The sequence below is a fragment of the Heptranchias perlo genome, unplaced genomic scaffold (assembly GCF_035084215.1).
Source record: "Heptranchias perlo isolate sHepPer1 unplaced genomic scaffold, sHepPer1.hap1 HAP1_SCAFFOLD_424, whole genome shotgun sequence".
NCBI classification, from domain to species: Eukaryota; Metazoa; Chordata; class Chondrichthyes; order Hexanchiformes; family Hexanchidae; genus Heptranchias; species Heptranchias perlo.
Window position 1 is genome coordinate 149,556 of NW_027139436.1, and position 26,045 is coordinate 175,600.

At 49.2% G+C, this 26,045-nt stretch overlaps 1 protein-coding gene across 1 annotated transcript; it reads right to left on the reverse strand.

Annotated features, from left to right (window-relative positions):
* Positions 1-6,677: 6,677 nt before the first annotated feature.
* LOC137312348 (immunoglobulin gamma-1 heavy chain-like) lies at positions 6,678-26,045 on the reverse strand. The gene is made up of 9 exons (XM_067978919.1): positions 25,922-26,045; positions 25,497-25,798; positions 23,409-23,460; positions 15,137-15,463; positions 13,992-14,297; positions 10,608-10,910; positions 10,200-10,517; positions 8,890-9,210; positions 6,678-7,419 (listed from the first exon to the last, which is right to left on the reverse strand). Exons 1-9 carry the CDS (start codon positions 25,965-25,967, stop codon positions 7,034-7,036), a joined length of 2,361 nt encoding a protein of 786 aa, XP_067835020.1. The 5' UTR covers positions 25,968-26,045; the 3' UTR covers positions 6,678-7,033.

Consider the following 26,045-nt stretch of genomic DNA (forward strand, 5'->3'; position numbering starts at 1 on the left):
GTACAGTTCCCTCACTCTGTGTATTCCCACACTGTAACTGTGTTCATGTCCAGTTCCCTTACTCTGTGTATTCCCACACTGTAACGGCGTTTATTTATTTTTTTCATTCATTCATGGGATGTGGGCGTTGCTGGCGAGGCCGGCATTTATTGCCCATGCCTAATTGCCCTTGAGAAGGTGGTGATGAGCCGCCTTCTTGAACCGCTACAGTCCATGTGGTGAAGGTTCTCCCACAGTGCTGTTAGGAAGGGAGTTCCAGGATTTTGACCCAGTGACGATGAAGGAACGGCCGATATATTTCCAAGTCGGGATGGTGTGTGACTTGGAGGGGAACGTGCAGGTGGTGTTGTTCCCATGTGCCTGCTGCTCTTGTCCTTCTCGGTGGTAGAGGTCGCGGGTTTGGGAGGTGCTGTCGAAGAAGCCTTGGCGAGTTGCTGCAGTGCATCCTGTGGATGGTACACACTGCAGCCACAGTGCGCCGGTGGTGAAGGGAGTGAATGTTTAGGGTGGTGGATGGGGTGCCACTCAAGCGGGCTGATTTGTCCTGGATGGTGTCGAGCTTCTTGAGTGTTGTTGGAGCTGCACTCATCCAGGCAAATGGAGAGTATTCCATCACACTCCTGACTTGTGCCTTGTAGATGGTGGAAAGGCTTTGGGGAGTCAGGAGGTGAGTCACTCGCTGCAGAATACCCAGCCTCTGACCTGCTCTTGAAGCCACAGTATTTATATGGCTGGTCCAGTTCAGTTTCTGGTCAATGGTGACCCCCAGGATGTTGATGGTGGGGGATTCGGCGATGGTAATGCCGTTGAATGTCAAGGGGAGGTGGTTAGACTCTCTCTTGTTGGAGATGGTCATTGCCTGGCACTTGTCTGGCGCGAATGTTATTTGCCACTTGTGAGCCCAAGCCTGGATATTGTCCAGGTCTTGCTGCATGCGGGCTCGGACTGCTTCATTATCTGAGGGGTTGCGAATGGAACTGAACACTGTGCATTCATCAGCGAACATCCCCATTTCTGACCTTATCATGGAGCGAAGGTCATTGATGAAAGAGCTGAAGATGGTTGGGCCGAGGACACTGCCCTGAGGAACTCCTGCAGCAGTGTCCTGGGGCTGAGATGATTGGCCTCCAACAACTACGACCATTGATAAAGGCTGGACTGAGCACAGTGATGGAGAGAGACACCAACAGAGGGCGATCGATAAAGCTGAGACTGAGTGCAGTGATGGAGAGAGAGAGAGACACCAACAGAGGGAGATTGATAAAGGTGAGACTGAGTGCAGTGATAGAGAGAGAGACACCAACAGAGGGAGATTGATAAAGGTGAGACTGGGTGCAGTGAGAGAGAGAGAGAGAGAGAGAGACACCAACAGAGGGAGATTGATGAAGGTGAGACTGGGTACAGTGATGGAGAGAGAGAGAGAGAGAGACACCAACAGAGGGAGATTGATAAAGGTGAGACTGAGTACAGTGATAGAGAGAGACACCAACAGAGGGAGATTGATAAAGGTGAGACTGAGCACAGTGATACAGAGAGAGAGAGACACCAACAGAGGGAGATTGATAAAGGTGAGACTGAGTACAGTGAGAGAGAGAGAGACACCAACAGAGGGAGATTGATTAAGGTGAGACTGAGTACAGTGAGAGAGAGAGAGAGAGAGAGAGAGACACCAACAGAGGGAGATTGATCAAGGTGAGACTGGGTCCGGCCATGTCGATACTCAGTTGGAATCGTGTGTCCAGTTTTGTTCCCCTCACATGGTTGGTGTTATTGCAGCTTTGGAAAGTGTGCAGACGAGGCCATTGGACCAATTCCATCTTAAAGCAGCTTCGTTATCAAGACAGGGTAATATTTGTGGAACTGTAGACTTTCGAGAAGCCCAGACTCGGGGGTGATCTGATCAAGGTTTATCAGATGATGAAAGGATTGGGTTCCAGTGGACAGTTTGTTCCAATTAAACAGGTTCGGGAGGACCAGGAGTGACAATTGTCAGTTGTCCGAGGCCTGATCGAGGTCAGATGTCAGGAGGTGGTTCTTTCCCAGAGAACAGTGGGCCTCTGGGACAGGCTGCCGCCTCGTACGGTGGACCCCGATTCCCAGAATTCCTTCAAGCGAGAGCTCGGCCTGTTCCTGTCTGGGGCGGAGATCACCTCGTACAAAAGGTGTGTAATGTGTAGAATTATCAGGGCCAGACCGATCTCCTGGACCAGTTCCGATCGCCAAAGGGGTCGGAGAGGAATTGCCCAGACTTTTCCCCCCCCAAATTAGCCAGGGTTTTTAACTGGTTTTTCGCCTCTCCCAGGAGATCACATGGTTTTGGGTGGGGTGGGGATTGTACATATTGTGATACACTAGGGATCACAATTATGTGGGACAGGCTGGATGGACCAAAGGGTCTTTTCCTGTCCCTCATTGTTCATATACACGGGACTGGGAATCTCCCCAATATCAGGTCCTGGGGTTTATTCCCCAATGACTGTACTGGGGGGATTCCCTCAGACACGGGACTGGGAATCTCCCCAATATCAGGTCCTGGGGTTTATTCCCCAATGACTGTACTGGGGTGATTCCCTCATACATGGGACTGGGAATCTCTCCAATATCTGGTCCTGGGGTTTATTCCCCAATGACTGTACTGGGAGGATTCCCTCATACACGGGACTGGGAATCTCCCCAATATCAGGTCCTGGGGTTTATTCCCCAATGACTGTACTGGGGGGATTCCCTCATACACGGGACTGGGAATCTCCCCAATATCAGGTCCTGGGGTTTATTCCCCAATGACTGTACTGGGAGGATTCCCTCATACACGGGACTGGGAATCTCCCCAATATCAGGTCCTGGGGTTTATTCCCCAATGACTGTACTGGGGTGATTCCCGATTGGCCTGTTCCTATTGCTGTAGATTGGGTGTAATTCTCTCCAGTGATGCCAGGGAGTTCCTCACACGGGGAATGGACTCTCCCAGATAAGTCGTGCAGGCGAAGCCCCTGCTGTGGGGAGGGAACTAAGATGGGCCGAACGACCTCCCCCATCCTTCTCCATCCCTTCACACCTCCACTTATCTCATTTCAACTCTGAGCTTTTTTATTGAACTGATTTCAAACCAAAACTTTTACACCAGTGGAAAACGTGAAGAAAAGTGAGAGGCAGTAATTGGAACCACGTTTCTTGTTACAATATTTTCAATCACAAGATCCCGAGAAACGGCCCTCGCCCCCCCCTCCCCTCCCCCCACTTCTCCCTCTACCCTCTCAACCTTCCCCCGGTCAATTGAAAGGTTTATCTCCCGGAATGAGCAGTTGCAGTGCAGTAGCCGAGCATTCCCCAGTGTGCGATGGGGAGGCTCCATTCCCAAATATCGGCCGCCTCACGGGGACATTTCTGGACAATTGGCATCTCGGACTGGTCTGAATGTGAGGCACAGGAATCTGCTGGTCACTGCTGGACCTGGAATACAGACAGCAGAGTCATTTGCTTGTGTGTGTCAAGGTGTAACAGGTAGTGTCACCCTAAAGGACAGGCGGTCTGTCCTTATTCTAGGAGATTGACCCGAAAGGACAGGCGGTCTGTCCTTACTCTCGGAGATTGACCCTAAAGGACAGGCGGTCTGTCCTTACTCTCGGAGATTGACCCTAAAGGACAGGCGGTCTGTCCTTACTCTCGGAGATTGACCCAAAAGGACAGGCGGTCTGTCCTTACTCTCGGAGATTGACCCTAAAGGACAGGCGGTCTGTCCTTACTCTCGGAGATTGACCCTAAAGGACAGGCGGTCTGTCCTTACTCTCGGAGATTGACCCTAAAGGACAGGCGGTCTGTCCTTATTCTCGGATATTGACCCTAAAGGACAGGCGGTCTGTCCTTACTCTCGGAGATTGACCCTAAAGGACAGGCGGTCTGTCCTTACTCTCGGAGATTGACCCTAAAGGACAGGCAGTCTGTCCTTACTCTCGGAGATGGGGCCGACAGAATAAGCCCTCAGTTGGGCTCAGGCCCATGGGTACAGAGCCCAGTGTTGGTCAGGGTCACGGCTGGTGACCTGAGTCTATCTGAACCCTCTTTGATTTCCCCGTCCCAGCCCAGAAGCGTTGACCCAAATTCCCATCACCCCCAGTCACCAGCGGTGCTGAATCGAGGCCCTGGGGACAGGAGAAAAGGGGAAAGGTTCAAGGTGCCAGAGGTGGTGAAGGGTTCCACACTGCACTGTTAGTCTGGCCCTCGGGTGATGGCTGGAATCTCAGAGTCACATCATAAGATGTGGGGAGAAATTGAAGGTCAAACCATGGGCATTATGGGATGTCTGTGCTGCTGCTCATTTGATAGTCAAAGGCTGGTTACCTTGATAACGGTGACGAAGGTGCTGTAGAGGAAACTTAGAATGAAGAGGATGGCGAAGGCAGCGACTGTTAACACATTGTCGTCTCCATCCCAATCTCCTGCTTCTTCCTTCCCTTCCTCTCCTGCCTCGTCTGGAGGGAATTCTGAAAGGAATGAGAAATTGGGGCTGTTAGAGTTTCCTGTGGATGTTTCATAACCATCGACAATATCTCAATAGTTTGGAGATAACACAGTGAGGGGGGAGTGGCACTGGGAGCAGAGAATCATTAGAGAGTCTCCCTCTCTCTCTCTCTCGCTCTCTGTCTCTCTCGCTCTCTCTGTCTCTTTCTCTACCTCTCTTTCTCTTTCTCACTCTCACTCTGTCTCTCTCTCTCTCTTTCTCTGTCTCTCTCTCTCTCTATCTTTCTCTCTCTTTTCCTCTCTCTCGCTCTCTCTTTCTCTGTCTCGCTCTATCTCTCTCTCTGTGTTTCAGTGTGTCTCTCTGTATCTCTCTTTGACTCTCTCTCTCTCTTTGTCTCCCTCTCTCTGTCTCGATCTCTCTGTCTCACTCTTCATCCCTCCCTCTCTCTCTGTCTCTGACTCTCTCTCTTTCTGTCTGCTTCTTTCTCTGTGTTCCAGTGTGTCTCCCTGTGTCCCTTTCTCTGTCTGTCTCTATCTCTCTCTCTTTGACTCTCCCTCTCTGTCTCTCTCTCTTTCCCTCTCTCTCTCTCTGTCTCTCTCCCTCTCTCTGTCTCTCTCTTTGTCTCCCTCTGTCTCTCTCCCTCTCTCTGTCTCTCTCTTTGTCTCCCTCTGTCTCTCTCTGTCTCTCTCTCTCTGTCTCTCTCTCTCTATCTTTGTCTCTCCCTCTCTCTCTCTCTGTATCTCTCGATCACACTGCGCCTTTCAAGAGCTCAGGACATCCCAAGGTGCTTTCCAGCCAATGAAGTACTTTCGAAGTGTAGTCACTGTTGTAATGTAGGAAACATGGCAGCCATTTTGTGCACAGCAAGATCCCACAAACAGCAATGTGATAATGAGCAGATAATCTGTTTTTTGGTTGAGGGATAAATATTGGCCCAGGACACCGGGGAGAACTTCCCTGCTCTTCTTCAAAATAGTGACCGTGGGATCTTTTCGGTCCACCTGAGAGGGGCAGACGGGGGCCTCGGTTTAACATCTCATGCGAAAGACGGCACCTCCGACAGTGCGGCACTCCCTCAGTACTGCACTGGAGTGTCAGCGGAACTTGTAAATCGGAAGGAGTCACCAGGTTCAGCATTGAGCAGCTCCGCTCAATGAGACAATCTCTTGTGATTGGTGATGTGAGGGAGTGAGGGGCTGAATGGGATGGGAAAGCCTGTGATTCACGGCTCACTGGGATGGAATAAGGGGGAAGTGATCCAGTGAGGGTCAGTGGGCAAATGTGAAGGGGTCTTCCAGCCTCATTGATCCAGGGCCCTCTGTCATTGTGAGCCCATTAACTCTACTTTCCCACAGGATCGTTTCATTCTCAAGAGTTACGGCCCAGCTGAGATTTACTTTGGGTGCTGACAGACAGACGTTTAACTGGACCATTGGTCCAGAAAAGTCACCAATGCCCAGACACGCCTCTCCTGTTATTCAGCCTCACACATCCACACCTGGTCGAGCAGCACTGGGGTGCCTGAGCACGGGGACCCCTCAAACAGGGACCCCCACCCCACCACCTAACACGGGTGCCAGCTGTGGCTCAGTGGGTAGCACGCTCGTCTCTGAGTCCGAAGGTTGGGGGTTCCAGTCCCACTCCAAGGACTTGAGTCCATAATCCAGGCCGACACTCCCCGGTGCCAGTACCGAGGGAGTGCTGCACTGTCGGAGGTGCCGTCTTTGGGGTGAGACGTTAAACAGAGGCCCCTCAGGTGGATGTAAAATATCCCACGGCCACTATTGGAAGAAGAGCAGGGGAGTTCTCCCCGGTGTCCTGGGCCAATATTTATCCCTCAACCAACATCACTAAAATACAGATGATCTGGTCATTATCACATTGCTGTTTGTGGGAACTCGCTGGGTGCAAATTGGGATTGGTGGACCGAGAAAGACCAAGGGCCATCTGGTTCCCCTTCTCCCACCCTGGTCGCCGTGTGATACGATGATAATGGAGTTGTTGACTAATCAGAGCAATCGATCTCCATCAATTAGTCTCCAACAGACCCAGACATGAGGTGAGGAAAACCCCCAGTGGTGGAGAGCTTTGGGGAGCCATTGGTCCAAAGTCACCTGTTCCTCCCGAGCCCTGTTCCACTTCCCGCACCTCATGTCCCCAAATTACTCGGAGACTCTCTCCCCAAACAACACCCACAATGAAGACCCGGAAATCCAAACCTTTTCCCATCTCCTTTATTGATATTGGATTGGTACATTGACATTTTACAACAGGCATTTAACCCTTCGTGAGGGTCTCACACAGGTTTCAAACTCAGTCAAACGAGGCACAAAAAAGGTTTTCAGGAGGGAGTCCAGACCTTGTGAGATTTGGAGCCAATAATGTTTGTGTCCTGATTCGATCATTTCGATATTTTTCTCAATTACTGAACAAGGTCTGATTTTGATGACGTTTTAAGTGTTCTGTTACCAAAAGGGAGATTTGATAGTGAGCACAAGACCCCCCGGGTGGGGTTAACGGTACATTTACAGGGATTATTTTCGATCTGAAGGTCACTCATTGAATCATTCGATGTTAGAAACAGGATTTCAAGCTATCGGCTAGAACAAGTGAGATGTTCACCAGGGTGGGTTTGCTGTGAGATTTATTGATGCTTCTGAACAGATTGGTTGTGAGCGACTCGTGTCCCACCACACAGGAGAAAGTGGTGCTGCTGTTCCACTCCTCTGCGGGGACCGTCAACCGGCTGCCCGCCGAGTTCCAGCCCCTTCCGCTGTCCTCGGTCACCGGCTGGTTCACGAAGCCCGACTTCAGAAGGGTGTCGTTGGCCATCCAGGCCACGTAGATCTCTGCGGGGGAGAATCGGGTGACCAGACACACCAGGGTCGCCGTCTGATCCGTCTCCATCTCGTCCGGTGAAGGGGGGAGGATGTAGACTTGAGGGCGAGTCTGCGCGTCCACTGGAAACAGAGACAACCTTGGTTAGACTGAGTCTTTCACCCATCCTGGATTTACCTGAGACGTTCTACTCTTACACAAACCCTGGGCACCTTTTACATCCCCAGAGACCCCCGTCTATCTCGGAAACTAAAGGCATTTCTCCGTTTGTTTATTGTTGGGGGGAGGGAGAGGAGGAATCTTCAATCTTGCTGATTTTATAACCTCCAGTGAGGTTAGTGTGTCCCGTTTAAACATATGGAGCCAGTGAACAACTGGAACTCTGCAGAAAGAGAGTCCGACTGGTTAAGGGGACGGGCTGCTCTTCCAATGATAGATTTAATAGCGGGGTTCGAAATCATGGGGGGTTTTGAGAGAGTAAATCAGGAGAAACTGTTTCCAGTGACAGGAGGGTCGGGAACCAGAGGACACAGATTGAAGAGAATTGGTGAAAGAACCAGAGGGGGAGATGAGGAGAATTTTTGACGCAGTGAGTTGTTCCAATCTGGAATTCACTGCCTGAAAGGGCGGTGGGAGGAGATTCAATAATAACTTTCAAAAGGGAATTGGATCAATATTTAAAAAGGAGAAAATTTGCAGGGCTCTGGGGAAAGAGCGGGGGAGTGGGATTAATTGGATAGTTCTTTCAAAGAGCTGGCACAGGCATGATGGGCCGAGTGGCCTCCTTCTGTGCCGTATGATTCTACGAGAAACACCAGACATAAATCCATTTCCCACCGTCAGACGGTAATAAATCACTCCTCTGTACGAGACAGCTTCCCCCAAGACAGTAATAAATCACTCCTCTGTACTAGACAGCTTCCCCCCAGACAGTAATAAATCACTCCCCTGTACTAGACAGCTTCCCCCTAGACAGTAATAAATCACTCCCCTGTACTAGACAGCTTCCCCCTGGACAGTAATAAATCACTCCCCTGTACGAGACAGCTTCCCCCTCGACAGTAATAAATCACTCCCCTGTACTCGACAGCTTCCCTCGAGACAGTAATAAATCACTCCCCTGTATTGGACAGCTTCCCTCGAGACAGTAATAAATCACTCCCCTGTACTAGACAGTTTCCCCCTCGACAGTAATAAATCACTCCCCTGTACTAGACAGTTTCCCCCTCGACAGTAATAAATCACTCCCCTGTACTAGACAGCTTCCCTCGAGACAGTAATAAATCACTCCCCTGTACTAGACAGTTTCCCCCTCGACAGTAATAAATCACTCCCCTGTACTAGACAGCTTCCCCCTGGACAGTAATAAATCACTCCCCTGTACTAGACAGCTTCCCCCCAGACAGTAATAAATCACTCCCCTGTACGAGACAGCTTCCCCCCAGACAGTAATAAATCACTCCCCTGTACTAGACAGCTTCCCCCTCGACAGTAATAAATCACTCCCCTGTGCTAGACAGCTTCCCCCCAGACGGTAATAAATCCCTTCATTTGCTAAGATCAGACTCACACCGAGCTCTGTCCACACCTACCTTGCATCTTCTTGATCGCCCTCTTCTCCGGCGTTGGCAAACTCTCGTCCTCCACCAAACACAAATACTCGACCCCACTCTCCCACTCTGCGGCGGGGACCGTCAGTCTGCTGGAGATCCTTTCTTTATCTCCATTCCTCTCGGGCCCCTGAGTCTTCACCCCATCTTCTCGCTCCTTTCCGTCCACCTGCCAGGTTACCCTCACCCCCTCTAAATCACCGTGAAGCACCTCACAAATAATGGTTGCCGTCCTGTTCCTCCAGATCTCTTCGAAGGAAGGTTTGCTTAAGGTGACTGAGATGCCGGTGTCCAAACATTGATCTGGGAGAAATATTATCATTATTATTTCATGATTCCCTCATGGGATGTGGGCGTCGCTGGCAAGGCCGCCATGTCTTGCTCATCTCCAGAGATACAACTGAGTGGCTTGCTGGGCCCCTTCAGAGGGCAATTAAGAGTCGACCACTTTGGTGTGAGACGGGAGTCACGTGTAGGCCAGACAGGGGAAGGACGGCAGGTTTCCTTCCCCAAAGGGACGTTAACGAACCAGTTGGGTTTTTCCTGGTTCACGCTCACTTTTACTGAGACCAACTTTTCATTTCCAGTTTTCACTTTTCAAACTGATTTCAAATTCTCCAACTGCCCTGGTGGGATTTGAACTCAGTTCTGTGGATTATTAACTGTAAGTGTCAGCCTTGGCTCAGTGGGTCGGACCCTCGCCTCTGTGGTCAGAAGGTTGTGGGCCCAAGCCCCACTCCAGAGACTTGAGCCCATAACCCAGGCCGACAATCCCCGGTGCCAGTACTGAGGGAGTGCTGCACTGTCGGAGGTGCCGTCTCTCGGCTGAGACATTAAATCCAGGCCCCGTCCGCCCCTCTCAGGTGGATCGAAAAGATCCCATGGCACTATTTCGAAGAAGAGCTGGGGAGTTCTCCCTGGTGTTCTGGGGCCAATATTTATCCCTCAACCAACAGCACTAAAACAGATGATCTGGTCATTATCACGTTGCTGTTTGTGGGATCTTGCTGTGCGCAAATTGGCTCCCGCGTTCCCTACATTACAACAGTGACTAAAAGAAAGGACTTCATTGGCTGCAAAGCGCTTTGGGACGTCCTGAGGTTGTGAAAGGCGCTACATAAATGCAAGTGTTTCTTTCTTTCTTAGCCCAGGCCTCTGGATTACTAGTCCCGTCACATTAACCACTCCGTTCCCATATCTATGGCGTCAGTGTTGAACTTGTCTGGCCCGAGTAGAGTTTATAGCAGTGGGGACAAAGGATGTCAATATTGGAGTCAGGCCCAGGACCTTACCTTGAACGTCCTTCACCTCCTGGCTGGTGGTGGAGTTGGTGGGTGGATGAGACACTGTACAGGTGAAGACTGAGCCTTTCTTCCACTCCTCTGTACTCACGGTCAGGTAGTGCCTGGCGCTGAAAGTCCTCGCCTGTTCCAGGGCGGTGGGTGCAGCGCTGGTGTTGGAGGAGATCGGGGAGCCGTCTTTCTCCCAGGAGACGTGTATGAGGTCCGGGTAGAATCCCGTGATCATACACTCGAGTGTGGCCGTGTTCTTACTCTTGGTCTCTTGGGCTGGTGGAGGCAGCAGTCTGACCGTGGGACTCTTGGGCTCGACTGGAACAGACGGGCAAACAAAGAAAGTGTTAAACTCTTTCCCCTCAAGGTTATCAAAGGCAGGCCTTTAATTTCTGATCTCTTGCCCACCTTTTGCACTTCTTGTCCGTTTGGACACGGGCGAGGATGAGGAAGGACCTTGGGCAGAGCACACGTACTCTACCCCACTGGCCCACTCCATCGCGCTGGTTCGGAGTCGGCTGACGACCGTGCGTTGGGACCCTTCCTCTCTCGGCCCCTGGGTCACAATCCCTTCACTTCTCTCCTTCCCGTTCACCTCCCAGGAGATCTGGACCTGGCTCGGATCGGCACAGACCACCTCGCACACCAGGGTAGCAGTGTTGTTGATCCAAACCTCTTCAATAGAAGGATTTCGGATAAAGACAGACATTCCTGGGAATGAGAAAGGGGAAACCTTCAGAAGAATGGACAATATCTGGTGTCAAGGGGCTTCAGAATTTTAGGAGAGCCTTTTCTATTGGTGATCAGTGATGGAAGGTCAAGACAGAAGTGACTGTAAACAGTTTTAACCTGAGTCCTTTTTAACCTGTAATATCTTGGGCTGTTATTGGATCAAACTGTACTGGAGCTAAATTTGTAGCAAATCGAACATTAGCAAATCCCAGGGTTGTTTAAAATATATCTTGCACTTCTTGGTTTGCATGTTTTGACCGAGAAAACATCATCAAAGCATCAAGAACTGTCGGGATGCGATTTTAATGCGTTTCCCGTAACCGTGCCCACTGGATCCACAATGGGGACTGCGATTGAGTTGCGGGGCTGAGCGACATTTAGTTCCAGTGATGTTAATAAAATGCAATCTCAGGTTTGTGGGATGGAGCGAGAGAGAGATGCAGACTGGTTAGCAAAAGAAACAATTGGATAAAAGCTTGTTTGCTCAGACACCTGGTGTGAGCTGTGGATTGATTTGTGACACTGAGCACACTGAGTCAATGAGGACCCCTCTTCTCCACTCGGAGTGAGCCCCGGGATTGCCTCGATTTTAAAATTCTTTCCTCCTGTTCCAATCCCCCCTCCATGGCCTCGCCCCCCGCCTCCCGATCTCTGTGACCTTCTCCAGCCCTACAACCCTCCGAGATCTCTGCCTTCCTCCAACTCTGGGCTTTTGTACATGGCCCACTCCCTCCGCCCCACTATTGGCGGCCGTGCCTTCAGCCGTCTGGGCCCTAATCTCTGGAATTCCCTCCCTAAACCTCAATGATTTGCCTCCTCTCTCTCGTCCTTTAAGACCCTCCTTAAAACCTGCCCCTTTGACCTGTCCTAATATCTCCTTCTTTGGCTCAATGTCAATTTCTGTCTGATTACGCTCCTGTGAAGCCCCTTGGGACGTTTTGCTCCATTAAAGGCGCTATATAAATGCAGGGTGTTGTTGTTCATGACTCCCTGTCAAGGAAGAACGTTAGTTTGTAACGGCAGAGAAACCCATGAATCAGAGGAGGTGACAGAAGGTCCCCCCTCTTGCTACTGGTTGGGGATCTTTTCTCCATAACCTGTACTTCCTCCCCGTTTCATGTCCCTGAGTCATTGGACGAGGAAGAGGAGGATTTATCGAATTCTTCACCCATTATCTCCATTGTCACTCGTCTCCCAAAGGACCAACCTCACGTCAGAGATCCCACAGCTCTCCGTGTGTTCAGTGCACGATTAACACACACACTCACTGTGCAAATCACAACTAAGCTGTCTGCTTTGGTCCACAGCAGCTGTTCTACCGTGATATAATGTGAAGTTAACACTTGGGGAGGGACGACTATCTTTGTGTCAGGATCAAAACCTTTAATGAACATCTCGAATCAATTGCTCCGTCTGCAGTTGGAGCCGATGTTCAGCAGACCGTGTCTGCCTGAGAGGACCGTGTCTTTTATTAAATTAAGATGTTATCTCCCCCTTCTGTTTGAACAAAATGGTCAGCAACTTCCTTCCAAAATTTGGGATTGGTCACATTAAAGCTTCTCACCGTATCCAGTCAATGATTTGTAAACTTAGGTTTAATATACACCGTTTATAGTCAATGATTTGTGAACTTTGGTTTAATATACACCGTTTATAGTCAATGATTTGTAAACTTTGGTTTAATATACACCGTTTATAGTCAATGATTTGTAAACTTTGGTTTAATATACACCGTTTATCGTCAATGATTTGTAAACTTTGGTTTAATATACACCGTTTACAGTCAATGATTTGTGAACTTTGGTTTAATATACACCGTTTATAGTCAATGATTTGTAAACTTTGGTTTAATATACACCGTTTACAGTCAATGATTTGTGAACTTTGGTTTAATATACACCGTTTATAGTCAATGATTTGTAAACTTTGGTTTAATATACACCGTTTATAGTCAATGATTTGTAAATTTACATTTAATCTACACTCTGCTGACATTAATTATTGCAGTTTTTGTAAGGTGCTCAGCCCAGCCCTACATTGGTGACCGAGTCTCGAGGTTTAACAGTCCCTGGTGAAGGGTGGTCTCCCATCATAAAACCTCACAGGGTCGGGTGAATTCCCCTTATTATTGTAAAATGCTGATATTGAGTGACAGGGGGTTAATTCTGTTTAGCCCGTGTGGGGGGGGGGAATTAAAAAGAAACACTTTCCCCCCTCTCTCCGCATCTCCGACAAAGATGCTGGCTCTCCGATGCACTTTCATCCCCACGGACACCCTGGGCAGGATTTGAACCCCCCAAACGGGTTTGTAATGAAATCCAACGGCCAATTCAATTCACAACCAATCATTTTATTGTGCACATTTGATGGCGACATTGATATTCGCGCTCGGTCCCATCGGCGAGCATCATATTAAGCTGAGTCTGTTGGATGAATCTCGGCATACACCCAGAACAAGAACAAGTGGAGTTCCCACCTGGAAATGGAAGAGTTGCAGATTTAAGTGTTAAACATTCTCATCTCCCCCCTCCCCTGTGCTGGGAAAGTGGGAGCTCCACACGGGCCCCTGAACTCTGCTCCGTCCTGAGTTTTTCGGCTGCGAAAGTCTCTCGATCATGGAGACCACGACAAGCTGTTTCACCGTGTCCAGAACAGTAGAACCAGAGGACACGGCCTGCGCTCGAAGTGGGGGGAGCGGGAGGGCACGGGGAGGGTCAATTGGGAACCAATATTTCAGTGAGTGAGTGGTCAATCTATGGAACAGGCTCCCGAGGGAGACGGGGGGAGCGGAGAGTAAAATCGGGCAAGGGGGTAAATCGGGGAGAGGGGGGGGTCGACCCAATCCAGGCAGTTTCCCCGCCCCGTGCGTCAGGTTAAATTTACCCCCTTTTAAATGTGGGTTCAATATCAAAACACACAAGACTGAAAATCTCGCCTCTCCCAACGAGGTGGATATTAGGGACAGTGGTTAACAGATTGAAGGCCAGGGGTCAGCGCATTAAGTTAATATAAGGTGGAATTCCCCACAGGACGTCCTTTTCCCCCTCAGACACCACTTACCCCCTCGATACCACATGCTGATCCTCCCATTGAAGTTCGAAGGTGCGTGGGTCACTTCACAAGTGTAGACATCCCTTTCGGTCCATTCCACCGTCGGCACCGTCAGGAAAGTGACCGTTTCGAAGTCACCGTCTTTTCTCGTGTTTGAAGGGAGAACAACAGCCTCTTGCTGCACTCCGGCTTTCCTCCAGGAAACCTTCACAGCGTCGGGATAGAATTCCGATATTACACAGCCCAGGACAGCAGTGGTTTGATTGTAGACAACCTCCAGGGATGGAACAAGGGAGATGAGCTTTGGAGCTTGAGCTGGAAGACATTGGAATATTTCAGATGAGGAGATTGTTTTGGCCACAGTGAAGGTGGACTCCATTCCCCAAGTTCGAACCCCGTCATCCTCTCCCCTCGATACTCAGTCCCATTGACTTTAATGGAACTGATTATCGGGCGTGTCGTATAACGGGCGGCAAATGCGATCCCGCCGATTTTGCGTTCCCCGCCCGTGTCCAATCTCACGTGATTTCTCGTTGTCCTTTATTTCATTCCCATCAGCACCGCTGGCCGACAGGGATAGAATATATGGGCACGAGAATTCAGGCAGGTTCTATCGTGCAACGACCTGTGACATTGGTTGGGGGGAAATTACGTGGAGAGACCGGAGAAACTGGGGTTGTTCTCCTTGGAGCAGAGAAGGTCAAGGGGAGATTTGAGAGAGGTGTTCAAAATCATGAAGGGTTCGGATAAAGTAAATAAAGAGAAAACTGTTCCCATCGGCGGGAGGGTCGGTAACCAGAGGACGCAGATTTAAGGTGATCGGCAAAAGAACCAAAGGGGACGTGGGGAAAATCTTTTTGAGGCAGCGAGTGGTTCTGATCTGGAATGCGCTGCCTGACGGAGAAGGTGGATTTAATCGTGGCTTTCAAAAAGGAACTGGATAAATACTTGAAGGGAAAAAATTAGCAGGGCTCCGGGGAAAGAGCGGGGGAGAGTGGGACTAACTGGATCGCTCTTACAAAGAGCTGGCACGGGCTCGACGGGCCGAATGGCCTCCTTCTGTGATGTAACCGATCTGTGATTCGAAGTTTCCTTGTCCAATTTCACCCCGACACCAGTGAAGTTTTAAATGGTAAATAATATCTTGTACTCACGTTTCGGTTCAGGTTTTTTGGGGATGATCTGAGCTTCCACCATCTCGTCCGACTTGAATCCCGCCTTGCAAGCGTAGAAGCTTTTGGTTTTCCAATCTGAGGCAGAGACTTTGAGCACAACGCTCATTGTGTACTTCATGTTTTGCCCCAAGGCTGCCGGATATTTCTTGATTCCGGTGGAGATGTCTCCACTGTCAGTGGACCATATCTGACTGATGCTCTCGGGCCGAAAGTCCTTGACCAGACACAGGAGGCTGATCTCATCTTGGTCGGAGCTCGTGCCGCAGTAAGGGTTGGCGATGTAGACGGAGGGTGCGGACTGGACATCTGAAAGGTAAATAGGTGCAGACGGATAAGTCCAGTCAACAAATACATTACAGGCGTCCGCAGCAGGAGGGATTTTGTTCTGTATAAAACCAGCCATTTCCGAAAACGATTACACTGCTACGCAAGGGGCTTATGTTTTGAAGTCTTGAGCGCATAATCTAGGCCGACACTCCATTCCACCGCTGAGGGAGTGCTGCACTGTCGGAGGTGCCGTCTTTCGGGTGAGACGTTAAACCGAGGCCCTGTCTGCCCTCCCGAAACCAATTCATGTTTCCCATATAACTGTTAGCACCAGATGACAGGAGTTTACAGAAATGGAAGGATTTGGCACCAAGTTATTCGAATAACGGAGACTTGTTTTGGGGTGACATTGATCGGGAGATTGAAATCCCAGAGAGTCTCACACAAGTGACAGGCATAACCTGGTGGGAATGGTAATCTGGGTAAGAGGGCAAATAGGACCCGTAGAGATACATTGTGGAAGAGGTTACGAGTTCAAATCCCACCACGGCAAGTTGGGAAATCAAGGCCATTCAATCTGGCGATTTCTGGGCTGGCACCAGATAAAATGACCTGGTCAAAAAAACCCAACTGGTTCATTAAAGTTCTTGAGGGAAGGGAATCTGCCGCCCCTCCCTGGTCTGGGCCTACACGTGACTCCAGTCCCACACACCACATGGCTGACTCTTAATCCCCCCTCAGGGCAACTAGAGGTGGGAAATAAATGGCGGCCACACTGGCCGAAGGAATTAGAAAGAAAATGTGAGCTGAGGTGGTGGAGGTGCAACGAGATGAGGTCAAGGACAGGAAAGCAAGAAGGCAATTAATGGCTGTTGTTACTGAACTCAGACACAAGGCGAAGATTGGAAGGGCAATAGTTTGACCGGACAGAGAGATGTGAACAATGACACAATGTTCATCACAGAACGTTCAATTCCCCAGATTTTGACCGGGGATCTTGCTGGAAAACTAAGGAGCAAGTGTGGAGATTGGGCAGGATAGAGATGGCGCGAGAGTAACAGAGGGAGACAGGGAGAGATAGAGATGGAGAGAGAGTAACAGAGAGAGACAGGGAGAGATAGAGATGGAGAGAGAGACAGGGAGAGATAAAGATGGAGAGAGAGTAACAGAGAGAGAAAGGGAGAGATAGAGATGGAGAGAGAGTAACATAGAGAGAAAGGGAGAGATAAAGATGAAGAGAGAGACCGGGAGAGATAGAGAGGGAGAGAGAGTAACAGAGAGAGATGGGGAGAGATAGAGATGGAGTGAGGGAACAGAGAGAGAAAGGGAGAAATAAAGATGGAGGGAGAGTAACAGAGAGAGAAAGGGAGAGATAGAGATGGAGAGAGAGTAAGAGAGAGAGACAGGGAGAGATAGAGATGGAGAGAGAGTGACAGGGAGAGATAGACATGGAGAGAGAGTAACAGAGAGAGATGGGGAGAGATAGAGATGGAGAGAGAGTAACAGAGAGAGATGGAGAGAGATGGAGATGGAGAGAGAGTAACAGAGAGAGAAAGGGAGAGATAGAGATGGAGGGAGCGTAAGAGAGAGATGGGGAGAGATAGAGATAGAGATGGAGAGAGAGCAACAGAGAGAGACAGGGAGAGATAGAGATGGAGTGAGAGTAACAGAGAGAGAAAGGGAGAGATGGAGAGGGAGAGATAGAGATGGAGAGAGAGTAAGAGAGAGAGACAGGGAGAGATAGAGATGGAGAGAGAGACAGGGAGAGATAGAGATGGAAAGAGAGTAACAGAGAAAGATGGGGAGAGATAGAGATGGAGTGAGGTAACAGAGAGAGAAAGGGAGAGATAAAGATGGAGGGAGAGTAACAGAGAGAGAAAGGGAGTGATGGAGATGGAGAGAGAGTAAGAGAGAGAGACAGGGAGAGATAGAGATGGAGAGAGAGTGACAGGGAGAGATAAAGATGGAGAGAGAGTAACAGAGAGAGATGGGGAGAGATGGAGATGGAGAGAGAGTAACAGAGAGAGATGGGGAGAGATGGAGATGGAGAGAGTAACAGAGAGAGAAAGGGAGAGATAGAGATGGAGGGAGAGTAAGAGAGAGATGGGGAGAGATAGAGATAGAGATGGAGAGAGAGCAACAGAGAGAGACAGGGAGAGATTGAGATGGAGAGAGAGTAACAGAGAGAGACAGGGAGAGATAGAGATGGAGTGAGAGTAACAGAGAGAGACAGGGAGAGATAGGGATGGAGAGAGATTTACAAGTTGTGCAGGATTGTTCAAATCTTGTTTTTCGGGATAAAACTGGAAAATACAGAAAGCTGCAAATAACAATGTGTAAAAAAAGTGACTATTTCCAGTTGCATTTTTTAGAATCCGTTTTCTCAGTGACCAATGTTCATCGTTCCATAAAAAAACTGCACTGTTGGGTTAATGCGCGTGATTGACAGGGATAGAAAGGAGGGCGGGAGAGAGGAATTCTCTCTTTCTCTCTCCTTATTCTTTTCGATTACACAGGCTAAAACTGACGGTGTCGGAGCAGTAAATCACTCATCTAATTCTGGCCCTTGGCGATACAGCTTCTGTTAATCAGACACACAAACCAATCCGTACTTTAGGGAAAGTGTCACAGAACAGAAACCAGAAGATACAGTGCCTGATACACAATCTGGAAACACCCAGTATCCACTGACGGCTTCTCAGGGTTTGAAGTGACTCATGAAGGGGAGATCCAGTCGGCGGTCTTGGGAATCTTGCTATTTGTCATTGATATGAGCGGCTTAGGGACATGGGAATTGGTGGACCGAGAAAGACCAAGGGCCGTCTGGTTCCCCTTCTCCCACCCTGGTCGCCGTGTGATACGAGGATAATGGAGTTGTTGACTAATCAGAGCAATCGATCTCCATCAATTAGTCTCCAACAGACCCAGACATGAGGTGAGGAAAACCCCCAGTGGTGGAGAGCTTTGGGGAGCCATTGGTCCAAAGTCACCTGTTCCTCCCGAGCCCTGTTCCACTTCCCGCACCTCATGTCCCCAAATTACTCGGAGACTCTCTCCCCAAATGTTATTTTCTGGAAAAGGTTCTCCTGAGAATTCCCCTCAAGTTTGCCTGTTGTACAGGAAAAGGAGGCAGTAGAAATGGGGAAAAATATAGCTGGATACAGGAAGACTGGGAGCCTGGAAGCTATTAATGAGCTCGTTATTTTTACCAGTGGGGTATTAATGAGCTCCCCCACTGGTATCAAATCACTTTGTTCACTAATTAATGGGTGACTGCATCCACTGAAATAGGGGACAGGGAACGGTGAGGGAGTGCTGCATTGTCGGAGGTGCCGTCTTTCGGATGAGACGTTAAACCGAGGCCCCGTCTGCCCCTCTCAGGTGGATGTGAAAGGTCTCACTGCACTATTGGAAGAGGAGCAGGGGAGTTCTCCTCGGTGTCCCGCCCAATATTTATCCTTCAACCAACATCACTAAAGCACAGATTATCTGGTCATTATCACATTGCTGTTTGTGGGATCTTGCTGTGCACAAATTAGCTGCAGCGTTCCCTACATTCTAACAGTGACTGCACTTCAACAAGTCCTTCACAGGCTGTAAAGCACCCTGGGACGTCCTGAGGTCATGAAAGGCGCTATATAAATGCAAGACCTTTCTCTCACAACCACTTTTAATGCACGACAACCAATCCTGGTTAATATAATAACAAAGGAGATTTGAAATCTTAGCCAGTGGGACAATAAAGGACGACATGGAATTGGTCCCGCACTTCCTTGTCTGCTGAACTAAGAACGAGCAGCTCATTTGGAAAGTAAAGCTCGAGAACACATCAGGAACGGAAAGTAATTTGGCTCAGAATCGAAACCCGGACCAGTCACTGACTTCAAAATGAAGGAAACATTTATTCAGTCGCTGAGCGTCACCGAATATTTAAATTCAGCAAAGCTTGTATTTCTTTCAGAGATAATAACTGACGAGCAGACTCCCACAATTAGGACCCCAGAGAACGTTCTTGGTTAAACTGTCTATTTGTTTTGTGTTTCTGTTTTCGAATCAAACTGCAGCAATTTGCTTTAACATCGAAAGAACGACATGTGTTCAAAGTAACTGAGCTGGGAGTGTTTGATGGGACAGTGTAGAGGGAGCTTTACTCTGTATCTAACCCGTGCTGTTCCTGCCCTGGGAGTGTTTGATGGGACAGTGTAGAGGGAGCTTTACTCTGTATCTAACCCATGCTGTACCTGTCCTGGGAGTGTTTGATGGGACAGTGTAGATGGAGCTTTACTCTGTATCTCACCCTGTACCTGCCCTGGGAGTGTTTGATGGGACAGTGTAGAGGGAGCTTTACTCTGTATCTAACCCTGTACCTGCCCTGGGAGTGTTTGATGGGACAGTGTAGAGGGAGCTTTACTCTGTATCTAACCCTGTACCTGCCCCTGGGAGTGTTTGATGGGACAGTGTAGAGGGAGCTTTACTCTGTATCTAACCCTGTACCTGCCCTGGGAGTGTTTGATGGGACAGTGTGGAGGGAGCTTTACTCTGTATCTAACCCGTGCTGTACCTGCCCTGGGAGTGTTTGATGGGCCATTTTACAAAACCGCCCAAAACCAATTCCCCCCCCTCCCTTACCGAATGTGTGAAATTCTCTTCTGCTTTTAATTTGCTCCCCGATACCCGACACCTGTTTTGTCAAATTCCATTTCGAATTTTAAAAACATCTTCCCCCCCGAAAAAAAACCCTGAAACTTCCTTAATCTCACCAATTAATGGCGAGATATTTTAAATATCCATTCAATGCTGACCGAGGCTGGGCATTACACCGGGATGGGCCTCATACAGTACATTACAGTCCAGTACAGGCATCCTGCTCTACCCCTCTGTTAATGGAGCCCAGGACACAACCTCACACTGAACTGGTTCTTTCAACATCTCTCCAGAACTCTTCAATCTTTACCCTGATTGATCGGTTGTAGGACTGATCAATCAAACTTGTATGATTGAGAGAGGGAGAGAGAGAGAGACGGAGAGAGAGAGAGACGGAGAGAGAGACGGAGAGAGAGAGACGGAGAGGGAGAGAGAGAGAGAGCGAGGGAGCGAGAGAGAGAGAGAGACGGAGAGAGAGAGACGGAGAGAGAGAGATAGAGAGAGAGAGACGGAGAGAGAGATGGAGAGACAGGGACAGAGAGAGAGAGAGAGAGAGATGCAGCGAGAGAGAGAGAGACGGAGAGTGAGAGAGATGGAGAGTGTGAGAGAGAGAGAGAGAGAAACTGAGAGACACAGAGAGGAGAGAGAGAGAGAGGGAGAGAGAGATCGAGAGAGAAACTGAGAGAGATAGAGAGAGAGAGAGAAACAGAGAGACGGGGAGAGAGAGAGAGAGAGAGAGAGAGACGGAGAGAGGGAGAGAGACGGACCGAGGGAGAGAGACAGAGAGAGGGAGATTGAGAGATGGAGACAGAGAGAGACGGAGAGAGAGACGGCAAGAGAGATAGATGGAGAGAAAGAGAGAGAGACAGAATTAGAGAGAGAGACAGAGAGAGAGAGAGAAAGACATGGAAAGAGAGACAGAGAGAGAGAGACAGAGAGAGAGACGGTAAGAGAGAGAGACGGGAAGAGAGAGAGACGGTGAGAGAGAGAGAGAAACGCAGAGAGAGAGAGAGAAACGCAGTGAGAGCGAGATGGAGAGAGAGAGAGACGGAGAGAGAGAGAGAGATGGAGAGAGAGAGAGAAATCAGCGAGAAAGAAAGAGAGCATGAGAGAGAGAGAGGGAGAAAGAAAAGAAATGAAAGAAGGGAAGGTAAGAAAGAGGGAAGAAAGAAAGGAGGCCATAAAGACAAGAAGAAAAGAAAGGAAGAAAGAAAGAAATGAAGAAAGGAGGGAGAACCCAATCCGTGAGCAAATTCAGACAAGATACTTTACAATAACCACCGCGATAAACGAGTCTCAATCACCCGGGCACACGACATATTTGGGTGTCCAATTTTCAAAGTTTTTCTCACAAAGAAGGATGTGAATTGGAAGCTCACAGACTGAGGTGTTTCACTCCAGTTAAATTAACTTCTTGGAAGTGTTTGTGCTCTGTGATGTGTGATGTTCCCCACTGCACAGTCCGTGTTAGAACCAAACACTCCGAGTCCAGACAGATACACGAGGTGGAATCAAACTCGACTGTGTGCTATTTGGAAAGTGTTTGTCTATTTGGGTGCGATTCCTCTGGGTGACATATTGAAGCCATCATTGACCTCCTTACATAGACCATACAGCACAGAAACAGGCCATTCGGCCCAACAGGTCCATGCTGGTGTTGATGGTCCACACGGGCGTCCTCCCTCCCGACTTCATCTCACCCTATCAGCATCTCCTTCTATTCCTTTCTCCCTCATGTGTTTATCGAGCTTCCCCTTAAATCCATCTACACTATTCACCTCAACTACTCCTTGTGGGAGCGAGTTCCACATTCTCACCACTCTCTGGGGAAAGAGGTTTCTCCTGAATTCCCGATTGGATTTATTAGTGACTATCTTATATTTATGGCCCCCCTGGTTCTGATCTCCCCCACAAGTGGGAAACATCTTCTCCACGTCTACCCTATCAAACCCTTTCATAATCTTAAAGACCTCGATCAGGTCACCCCTCAGCCTTCTCTTTTCTCGAGAAAAAAGCCCGAGCACATTCGGCCTTTCCTGACAGGTAGAACCTCTCAGTTCTGGTATCATCCGAGTGAATCTTTTTTGCACCCTCACTGGTGCCTCTGTATCCTTTTTATAATATGGAGACCAGAACTGTTCACAGTGCTCCAAGTGTGGTCTAACCAAGGTTCGATACAAGTTGAACATAACTTCTCTGCTTTTCAATTCTATCCCTCTAGAAATGAACCCCAGTGTTAAACCTTGATCCACTAACACTGCAATAAGGGATCTTACTCCCACCCATTGGACTCGCAATCATGGGGAGATTTTGCCATCAACCAGTTCATTCATTTGGATGGAATTGGCTCATCCAATGTTTCAATCCAATTATTTCAAATATTAAAACAGTGAACAGAAAAATCTGATGGCAGTAAGTTGACAATTAACAGGTCCATCGCTGTTATTGCCGAGGACCAGTTTAAACTGCACAGAAACCCTTACAGTCCTCAACCCTTGAATGTGGCTTCAGTTCAAGCTGAGATTTCAGAGGGGAGATGAACTAAACACTCTGTTGGAAGTTTGTGATCATTAAACAGCTATTGTCAAGGCACAATAAAATCCTTTGTGAACAAGATCTAAGCTTATTACACATGCAATCTGTTTCCTGTTTGGATCAACAGGTGGCTGGTTTATTGCTGTGAGCTTGTTGGGCCGAGGAGTTTTTAATAAACACAATTCCCCGTTTCTCACTCTCTACAAACTACTTGCTTTCCATCAGCACTAATTTATCAAGTGAAACATGGAACTTATTTTTCAATATCGAGAAGCCGTCCCATCAATGTTTTTAACTGCAAAACATCCAACTGGAAACAAGTGTCTGTGACACCAAGTGTTAAATCACAACGCAGTTGGAGAATGTGTTTTAACTCAGATTAGAACAAAATCCGAAACCGCCTGCAATCTCCGAAACTCCAAATGACCAAAACCCAAACCAACATCGCAAGTGTCCTGAAAATTATACTCTGGATCGAGATCGTATTAAACATATCCTGGACTCCAACTAACTCCTCATTCAATAGATCTCTGCGGTAACGATTGCAAATGTGTTCGAGATCAGTGGGGTTAAATCTTAACCCTTTAGAGTCCATCCAGTTATCAGATTTCAGCTACAGTCACTGGGGGGGATTCTCGACTCGAAAGAAATCCTCCCGTCTCGGAGAGATTCATGTGATTGTTGTAAATATCTCACTGATTTCAGGGGAATCACACACTGCACTTCAATTATCGAATTCACTAATAATAACGCAAATTCAGAAAATAAATCTCAGATAAGGAAGGAATTGAGAAGTTTGTCTTACCTGAAGTCACTGTCAGCAAGGTTCCTTTCCCCCAGTAGTCAAGATAGTCACACTGTGCTCCCTCTCCTCATTCACCCAATGCAGTAACTTAACTTGCCCACGATATGTAATAATCTCAGGCTGGGGTCAAAATAAACCTTCTTTTAACCTGGGAGCAGCTGCTTCCTGGATTTTGATCTCAAATTCCATCCTGAACCTCTCCCAAGTGTATTAATAAATGAGGTATTTTTGGACTTTTCCTGTCTGCAGATACCAACTCCTGCACGTTCCAGAGGGACAGAATCCACCCCTTTTTGCCTTCTATTTTCCCAGGAATCGACATTTTCCTCCCACAGTCCGAGTCAGTGTTTCGATATTTGACTCTGGGATGCACGAGTGGGGAATCGATGGGCACAGGCTCTGATACACACGGTCACTTGTCCCGGGGGGAGTTTCTGTCACACTCTATACTACTGTGGTCCCAGTATATCACAGTGCTTCACTCCATGTCATAAACCACCCTCATAAGATCCAGCCCCAAACAAAATGGACCAAACAACCGGCCAGTAGGTTCATTGACTCCTCCTCAGTCTGTATCCGTGTGTCCCCCACACATCCAGGTGGCAAACTCGGGGGGTTTCAGGACTTTAAAGGGAGATGATAAAATCCACAAGGAGCTTTCACTGTCCTTTGTCGCACTGCGATCTCTCAGTAACATCTTCAAAGAAAATTGCTTTGCCCTCCCAGATTATTTAATCAGGAGCTGATTTATATCCACGGGACACGAGGTGAAGGCCGGTGATTTGTCCCCAAGAGTCCAATTTAAACAGTTGTGGTGAGGCAGGTTTGTGAATGGAGAGAGTCCCCGTTCCTCACACTGTGCCACCCACTGTATAGACACTGTGATACACACCCGTACACTAACCTCCACCCCTTTCACTCTCACTGAGCCCAGTCACTTCACATTTAAACCACACTGCACTGCTCCAAGTGAACTAACCTGCTCTCTGATTCACACTGGCGATGGGTTGGGGGGCGGTGGTTTCGTGGATCTGTCACTGGACCAGTGATCCGGAGGCCTGGGTTTCATCATCTGGAAAGAAAGAGCTGGGATCAGGAAAAGTGACCCTCAAACAGTCGGATTGTCCTCAAAACCCCAACTGGTTCACTCATGTCCTTTAGGGAAGGAAACCTGGTCTGGCCGATAGGTGACTCCAGTCTCACACAGGGTTCCCATCCCTCCCGGAATGACTGGGAGTTTCCCGGAATCGGGGATACCTCCCCCCGAGCGCTGAGTCCAGCAGCCCCGGGTGATCAGCAATTTCAATTGCCCGCTGCAGTGCCCCCCCGTTCTCTCTGTCCCTTCCTCCCCTCCCCCTCTCCCTCTCCTCCCCCACCTCCCATCCCCCTCCCCCCCTCCTCTTCCCCTCTCCCTCTCCTCCCCCACCTCCCCCTCCCCCTCTCCCGCTCCATGACGTCACCAGCTCCTTGTGGAGAAACCTCCTGCTCGATGACGTCACCCGCCCTCCACTGGGACCGTGTGGAGCGCAGTCAGAGGGGGGGGGTGTTGGAGAGTCAGTAATCAGGGGGGCAGGGCTGGAGGGTCAGTTATTGGGGGGCTCAGGAATCGTGGGGTTCGGGAATTGAAGGGGCGGCTGGGGAATGGGGGAGAAGGGAGGGAGACTGGGGAATTGGGGCTTGGGGAGCGAGAGACTGGGGATGGGGGTTTAGGGGATGGGAGGTGGGGGCGAGAAGGGGATTAGGGGTCAGGGATTTGCGAGTCAAGCAAGGCGGGGGGTTGGGAATGGGTTGGGAGTGGGGGGAATGTTTTGGGGTTTGGGGGATGGGTTGGGGATGGGGGGATGGTGGATGGTTTGGGGAGGGGGGGTGGATTGGGGGTGGGTGTGGGGGGTCCAGCATTTCCCACAGAGTCGGGAGCAGTGACCTGGTGAGTGGGAGAGGCACTGAGGGAGGAGCAGCCAGTAAAGGGGTGAGTGAGACCTGGGGGTCTCACTGTGGGGAAATAGTGAAAGATTATTTCCACTGGTGGGCGAATGGGGAACTGGGGAGGGGGAGTTCTTGTCGCAGCCCAGCCCTGGTTCCTCTCACTGTGTCTCTCGCACAGTAATAGATGGCGGTGTCCTCAGCTCTCAGATTGGTCATTTGGAGATAAAAGGTGCTGCTGTCCTTGGAAGCTGTGAATCGGTTTTGGACTCCAGGCGCGTAATACTTGTAACTTTCTGAATAAAACGCTACTAACCACTCCAGCCCCTTCCCGGGGACCTGTTTGACCCAGTGCATGCTGTAGCTGCTGAGACTGAACCCACTCACTGCACAGGAGAGTTTGTGAGACTCCCCGGGCTTTTTCACCACTGACTCGGGCTGGGTCAGCACGATGTCAGACCGGACGCCTGTTAATAAAGAGAGAAATAAAAGAGAGCGCACTTTAATAAACCAATTGAACAAACCGCGGGTCAAAGAGACTGGGAATAATCAGCCGCACTGAGTGGGAATAAAGCGACGGGGACACTCACATGTTAGACAGGCCAGAAGGACACAGAGATAAGAAACAATCTCCATCGCCCTGTGTATTCACCGAGACTCAGACACTCCGCAAAACAGCAGCAATCGGCTGCTTCAGGGCTTTGTTTGGAGCTG